General features: G+C 38.2%; 1 protein-coding gene across 1 annotated transcript; it reads right to left on the reverse strand.

Annotated features, from left to right (window-relative positions):
* Positions 1 to 1,638: 1,638 nt before the first annotated feature.
* LOC122069381 (endo-1,4-beta-xylanase 5-like) lies at positions 1,639 to 7,261 on the reverse strand. The gene is made up of 6 exons (XM_042633377.1): positions 7,135 to 7,261; positions 5,971 to 6,161; positions 5,599 to 5,700; positions 3,580 to 3,726; positions 2,854 to 3,501; positions 1,639 to 2,222 (listed from the first exon to the last, which is right to left on the reverse strand). Exons 2-6 carry the CDS (start codon positions 6,130 to 6,132, stop codon positions 1,887 to 1,889), a joined length of 1,395 nt encoding a protein of 464 aa, XP_042489311.1. The 5' UTR covers positions 6,133 to 6,161; positions 7,135 to 7,261; the 3' UTR covers positions 1,639 to 1,886.
* Positions 7,262 to 7,761: the final 500 nt, after the last annotated feature.

A 7,761-nucleotide genomic window follows, 5' to 3' on the forward strand; every position in this document is an offset into this window, starting at 1 on the left:
CTCTCTCTCTCTCTCTCTCTCTCTCTCTCTCTCTCTCTCTCTCTCTCTCTCTCTCTCTCTCTCTCTATTGGCTATCATCTTTCCCAGACCGGTAAAACTGGCCGGACCAAACCGATAACAACACGGACCGAATCGAACCGAAGCCTTATTGGTTCGGTTTGGTTTGGAGTATTGCAACCCCAAAACCAAACTGAACCGCACCGAAAATCGGATGAGCCCGAAACCAAACCGAAACCGGCTCAAAACCCGGACCGAAACTGAAACCAAACCGGTAAGAAACTGAAACAGTCCAAAATTCATTAAAAAAAATCAAAATTTGCATAGTTTTGTATACATTTATATGGAAAGTCGAATCCAAACTGGACCAAAAACCAAAATCAACCCGGTTACAAATCGATTTAAGAAACCGAAAACAAACCGAAACCAAACCGCACCGAAACCGAAACCAAACCGAAACCTGAATTTCCTTATTGGTTCAGTTTCGGTTTCAGCTTTCCCACACCAAAACCAACTCAACCCGGATCGAAATCGAGCCAGACCGACCGATTGACACCCCTAATGAAGCGGGCCTGGGGATCATTCACCAAAAAAAAAATAAATAAATAAAAATAATAAATAATAAAGAAGGAAAAAAGAAGCTTGAAAGGCAATGTGACCATTACACCTAGAGACAAGGGTGTCAAGGGGATGGGTCGGGCTCAGTCAATTTCTAGGGATACACCCTGAACATCCGTTTAACTAAGCGGGCTTAGCTAGCATGGGCATGGTACGGTTGATAATAGGGCCGGTCGGTTTCGGGCTTTAATCAAGCTACAATAAACGGGCCTTATCTGGGCTATAGGCCTATTTAACTTTAAACGGGCTTTAAACAGGCCCTTTTTAATATCGGTCTCTTAATTGTGCTTGAAGAGAAATACTAATAAAATGAGGTAAAGATGGGTATAGCGAAGAAAGATCCCATAGTTAAAATGGATTAAGCCAAAGATGGGCAGAGCAACTAAGTTACTAAGGTACTCGATCTTTAACTCACAAAACTCAAATCAATTAAACTATGCCTACATAAATCAAGTTTAGCAAGTTCAAATCAATTAAACTATGCCTAAAAAAGATGAAAGTGCATATGATAATCACCACCACCTCAAGTGTTATCACATAACCTTAACACTAAATACAAATAGTACTAAATTTTTTTTTTTTAAAATACAAGTAGTATTAAAGGGGTCATTAAAGGAGTTGGTTCAAGTCGGGCTTGTAAATGTGCCAAGCCGGTCTAGGTCAAGTCATAAATGTGTCGGGCTCGGTCGGCCTTACCACTACGAGCCTAAAATTGACACCCCTACCTAGAGACATGGGAGGGTGAAATGATTGCCCCACCCCTCTAAAAGACGGAAATCCCACCACAATTGATGCTTCTGCATGTGGTCCCAATGGCCCATACACTGGTGCAAGGGTCATGTGCCTTTTAGGGAACCTTCTCCTATAAAAAATAAAAATAGTTTTTATTTGTGGTATGTGAATAGATTGGTGATTAATTTGATGCTATAATTAGATTTTGGGAAGAGTGAATGGCATCATTAACAAATAAATTTTTCCCGCAAGTTGGGCAACAAGAAAATGCAAACTATGTAGGAATTAGACTTCGACCTCATAACAATGCCAACACATGTGAACTTGAATTAGACCACAATCGGGGTGCAAGAAATTTCTTACTACCCAGTTTGCACAAAGTTCTTTCTTCACCATGGGTTTAGAGAAAGTGGTTCCAATACTCAATAGGTTTCTAACTTTAGTTTGAAAGAATCCATTGCAGTTTTCTCTCATGGAGAGGGAAAAAAACCATTGATGCATAACTTAAGTCTTCCAAAGGTGCTACTTGGAGTAGGATCTCATATCTGGATGCTGAAGTGTCTAGTCTCATCTCCTCGAGTAAGAGAGAATGTTGTATTTGCAAATCTATCACCATATCTAGCGTATGCCTTATATTCTCCTAAGAAACCAGAGAAGCTATATGAACCATGTTCATCTGTCTGACCCTCTAGCTCCCCAGTTTGCCATTCTTGAAGGAGCTTATCAACCGCATCACCGGCCGGTAGATTTCGGAGATCATTATCCGTCAGGCACATTTGGTAGCATCCATTCGGACGGAGTGCAGTCCAGAGCATGATTCCAGTTACTGAAGGATGAGAAAACCCTTCTCTCAGAACATCTTCAAGATAAATTGCCTGTAAATTAATTAGGCAATCAAAATCATCAATCAAATATCACATCTATGTGGGTCCTTCTACACATCATTATGCCTAGTGAAGTATAATGCTTCACTATTGGCACTTGGCGTTGCGTGGATTAATCCTTGATTCAAAATTTTAGAAAAATTATCAAAATGCCATCAAATGGAGTATAAAATTAAAAAATAGCATCTTTTGTAATTTTATCTACTCAGCTTAAGCTAAAATTATACCAATGAGGTGTTTGCCTGATCCTCTATCATACGGAGTAGCCCGTGTACTATCATGTAGCAAATAGTGAAGTCTTATACTTCACTAGGCATAATGACATGAAGTGTAATGCTTCACTATCTATCACTTGACCGTATATGGTTAATCCATGTGATAGAAGATCTCACATGCATTCCAATGGCTAAATTTTAGTCCAAAGTAAGCAAGAAAATTGCAGACTTCAATTCAAAGTTTTGATAAAATTACAAAAATGGCATCAATTGATGATGAATATAAAATAAAAATTAAGCTAAAATTATACCAATAAGATGCTTTCTTGATGCTCTATCATTTGAACTAAACCGTGTACTGCCATATGGCAAATAGTGACAGGATAAAAAACCACATATATAATTACCTGTGTTTGTTTGTCTATGGTGTTGCTAATGTCAATTTCTGTGAGCCAGATTGGAAGGCCCAAAGTAGCCAGCTTGTCCAAAACAGCTCTCATTAGAGGAATGTTGGGTACTGTGAAATGGCCCTCTAGGCCAATTCCGGCCACTGATGCACCAGTACCAGCTCTTTGGAGTTCTCTCAGCCTTGAAATATAGTCATCCACTGTTGAACTACCATCAGAACAAGTCTCAACCACATTAAAATCGTTCATGAACAATGTAGCTAATGGATCTGATTGTTGAGCTATCTCAAAGAAGTGTAAGGAAGCATTACGACCGAGTCGTTGCTCGTAGAAATCGAAATGAAGCATTTCATTGCTTACATCCCAGTGAATGAATTCTCTTCTGTATTTGTTCATTAAGCTTTGAATACGTGATTCAACAGCCAACCTTAGATCTTCACTACTTGTGAGATTAAGAACCCATGAAGGTGTGTAACGAGGGTCTTCCCAGAAGATGTTGTGGCCTCTAACTACAATTTGGTTTGCTCTTATGAACTCTAACATCTGGTCTGCTATAGTATAGTTGATCTTTCCTTGTTGAGGTTCTGTTGCATACCACTTTAGCTCATTTTCAAAGACTGCAGCATTGAAGCGCTTCACAAACCAATTCTGAAACAAAGATGAAGATGGGATAGTGAGTTCACTTACTAATTAACTAGAAATGTAGTTTCTAGAGATTAGTTTCACCTGGTAAGGCAAGTTTCCAATAATGGTATTTGCTATTGCAGAACCGAAGAGGAAGTCTTTGGATGTCTGCTCCACCCTGATAGCTGCTCCTTGCAACTTATTCCCATGCGCGTCTGATACATGTATGGTCACGGCTCGTTTCCTTTCCTAGCCATATAGATGCAAATTTTTTACACAAATAACCAAGCGATAACCAGAACTTCCACCATTCTAACCAAGAAACTACAAAACCGTAAGTTACAGCTCTTATGAGATAACCTCTAATACGTAGCATCTCGTGTGTTAAGTTTGTCTCAAATTCTTGATCCATTTTGAAGATTGACCCGATTTAACATATTTTGGTGGCGACCCGAATGAGAAATTTTCTGAGATCTGTGATGGAAGCAGAGGGGTTGGGCCGGTAGCCCCCGCGGTATGGTTAGACCGGATCGACCGTGACCCGATGGGTCGACCCGTGATTTGGAGTATATATAATGTACTGTTGCTTGTTGAGAAAGACATTGTATTCTAGGGTTTTCACGCAGCTAGGGTTTCAGGGCGAGTTTTTCCTCGCTACTGCTAGGGTGTAATTTCTCTTCTGCATAATGAATCATCTTCTTCTTCGCCTGAGGACGTAGCACACCACCCTGATGTGTGAACCTCGTTAAATCTCTGTATCGTACGGATCTATTGTCTTCTTATTATTCGTGTTTCTTGATGTTTGATCTTACATCTTGCATTATAATATAGAAAACTTCTAATCTCCAAAAGTACAAAACTACCCCCAAATATAAATGATTCCCAAAAAATTGGGGAAAAGAAACCAGTATTAGTACTTCTTAGATTAAACTAAGATCAGTCTTCACCAATAATAGTTAGGTAGACCTTTCTATACCATTTTGTATGTAAGTTCCATTTTGATATTGTCAAATTAGTTTAAATGCCATTTTAACTATGGAAAATATTGTTGTAACTAAAGTTGATAAAAAAAAAATTATAATCTTATTTTTTTGCCTTTTGATATAATAGACATCTTCTTTCAATGAGAGTAGAATTCTATTACTTTTTTCACCAAATAATAAGAAAATTATCACTTTTATCAAAATAAAAAAAAAAAGAACCCCATCATTTCACAAGTGTAGTCTAAAAACATGAAAGACAATATGAGATGATGGTAAGGAATTTTCAAACTATTTTAGAAACTCCTTTTTATCTCTAACTTAACGTACTTTTGGAATAAGAAAATAGGGGCAATCAAAAGAAAGTTACAATTTCTTCATTCACCTTAACTGAAAAAATACCCATTAATAGATAACATATATATGGATCTTTGACATGTAGAGATGAGTTAATCTTATTCACCAGACCAAATCATACATAAGAAAAAAGGTTCAATGGCTATTTTTGTAAATTCATGAGGGTGGGTAAGTCCATTTTTGAAACACCCCCCGGATATGAAATTGATCGGGTGAATCTATTATGTGAGGCAATCATTTTTTATATCATAATTTCATTAAAAAAAAAAAAAAGGAAAAATATTGCTACTCTGCCCTTGTACGGATTTCTTTTTACCCTTCTCACATTATAAATAATGGGACACACACTTATAGTCTCTCTCCTATTTTGATCATGAAGGCCTCATATCAATGATACCATTTTCCACCCATGAATTGGTGTAGTGCAAGCAGATTCCTTCTTACAATGCCAAAAAAATGATTTTGGCACTATAAATCCAGCACAATGCCAATTGTCTGAAAATTAATTTCTAAATAACTTTTAGTTCCCCATCCTTAATTTAACGGGAGTTGCCATACCCAGAGACAACTGGAAAAACTTCTTTAATTAAGGTTCATCATCTTCAGTCCAATGCCATGTCTATCTGGCCAAATCAATTTTCCTTTTTGTTGGGCCATCACAGGGAATGGGCCTTGTTGTGAACAGCTGATTAGACTGTTGGGTTAATAAGTAAAACAAGGGAAAGAAAGCATACACTGATAAAAGGGAAAGGCAGTCAGTAACAGCTGGAAATGAGTTACATACAGAGTTTGTTTGGTGATCTTGGTTCATCCTCCATTGCTCATCAGTGAATGGCTGCAAAGAGGCACTTGCAATTGAGATATTAACCTCCCTCCCAACTGCATTCTGCACCACCAATTAAGAGTGTAATTAATTTCCTCCCTTAATATTGATGAGAGCAGATCAGTTCTTTGTACGTTCTCGTACGAGCTTATGACGGATACATGGATTCCACTAAGTTCATGGAACAATGCATTAAGAGAGAGAGGCAGTGGAGTCCACGTTTTCATCATAGGTTCGTACAAGAATGTTCTCATATGAGGACATGATCCGATCTCAATATTGATAGGAAAATGAGGGCAACGTATACACGTAAAGGGATTATAAATTATGGACCTGGAAAAATAGGATAGATAGATTCGAAGGTGAATCAAGAACAAAGCCACCTTTGAGAAAGGACCAGCACCCACTCTTTGCCACTACAGTCCCAATACAGTTGTACCTCTTATTCTCTGTTGCTAAACTCGCCCTTATGAGACCAGAATCTGCACCGCTCATCTTGATCCATGCTGCTTCACATTATTGTACTGCATAGGGTAAGATGATATGTTTTCCATTTTGGTGATAGTGTTGTACATTTCTTACAGTCTCTAATAACACAAAGGGCAACAGAATTTTACCTAAAAAGAAAACCACCGAATGCCACCCTGCTGGTGTAGGCACACACCAGCGCATTGGCCAATGAGAAGATGTGCAGGAATATCTTCAATTCCTTTAAGGGCGGGGGTAGGCTGATAGCATGGTCGTTTTGCATCTATTGTGTTGATTAGGTATTTCCTACACGAGCAGGGTAGCATTCTTTCTCTGTAACATGAAATAAAATTTTGGGCAAGAGATCGTTACTTGGTCTTGTAATCCTTGCATTACTATGGGACCAATGAGAGTGGACATAAAGGCATCAACATGAATGTGAATTTTATTTAATAGGGGTTGGATTGGTAAATTCGTACACCTTGTGTTTGTGCCGAGCCACACAACTGGGAAGTTTTCTTTTTCCCTAAAATATTTATTTATTATCTTTTTGGTAGCAAAACTTTACTACCTATGACTGCATTTAATTTCCTAGCAGGATGAAACAAGCCATATGAAAGCAAATTTCACTAGACAAGAAAATAAATGAGTCTTTAAGAAAGGCATGCGTTCTCTGCCCTTTAATTGGGGGCATAAATTTTCAAAAAACTACCATATTATTATCAGTATTTATTATCACTTCTTTGTTTTTATTATAGAATTAAAAAAAAAATTTAATCCCGAGTATTGAGAAGGAAATTTGGAACAGAGATGATTCCTGTTTTAACCTTTTTCATTAAATTATAGAATTTCTTTTAATAAAAATCGGGTGAGAGAACTTTGTCGATCTGATGCAGGAAACACCAAACCAACAGGTCAGTGGGAGGATGCGCAAGAAAATAATCAACGCATATAGCCGAGGAGAATCGGCTAATTTCGGGTCTACTTAAAGTCTGAATAAAAAATAGCTGAAAATGTAGTCTACTCAACTGGAGAAACAGTATTTGGTGCCCTGAGAGAGATTCTGCAACAAAAATGCCGGCGAATAGAGTCCTGTTTCAGGACTACCGAGTCTAGTTTCAGTATGGTGGTTGGAGTTGGTGGTGAAATCTTTGAGGATCCCTCCCTTGTATAATGCCTCCTCCGGCTCCGCTTTGCACTGCCAGGCCACACAAAATACTCATAAATTTGGTACAAACAACACAGGGTCAGAAACCCAACACGTACAGTCCCAACCAATCACATATTCACATATCAAGTCTGGATCAGGTTCTAGTACACGAACCTGATGGGATATACCAGCCACAAATGTCCTATTGGAATTTAGAAATGTTAATCTTACCTCAGTGTAAGCAGAGGAATCATAGAAAGGCCCATCTGCATCAACAATTAAATAAAAAATAAATAAACCAACAAAATTCCATTTTAATCAACTGAAATGTCTCTATTTAATGTGTATGTATGTGTGTTGAAATGTGAACTCTGTTAAGGGCGGAGAGAGAGAGAGAGAGAGGGAGAGAGAGAGAGACCAAAAGGAGCAGCGAAATGAATTTTTGTGAAGAAGCCAATGCACAGAAAGAAGAGCTTGAGGGAAGCAGAGAAACAGAGGCGTGGTGG

The sequence above is a fragment of the Macadamia integrifolia genome, unplaced genomic scaffold (assembly GCF_013358625.1).
Source record: "Macadamia integrifolia cultivar HAES 741 unplaced genomic scaffold, SCU_Mint_v3 scaffold595, whole genome shotgun sequence".
NCBI classification, from domain to species: Eukaryota; Viridiplantae; Streptophyta; class Magnoliopsida; order Proteales; family Proteaceae; genus Macadamia; species Macadamia integrifolia.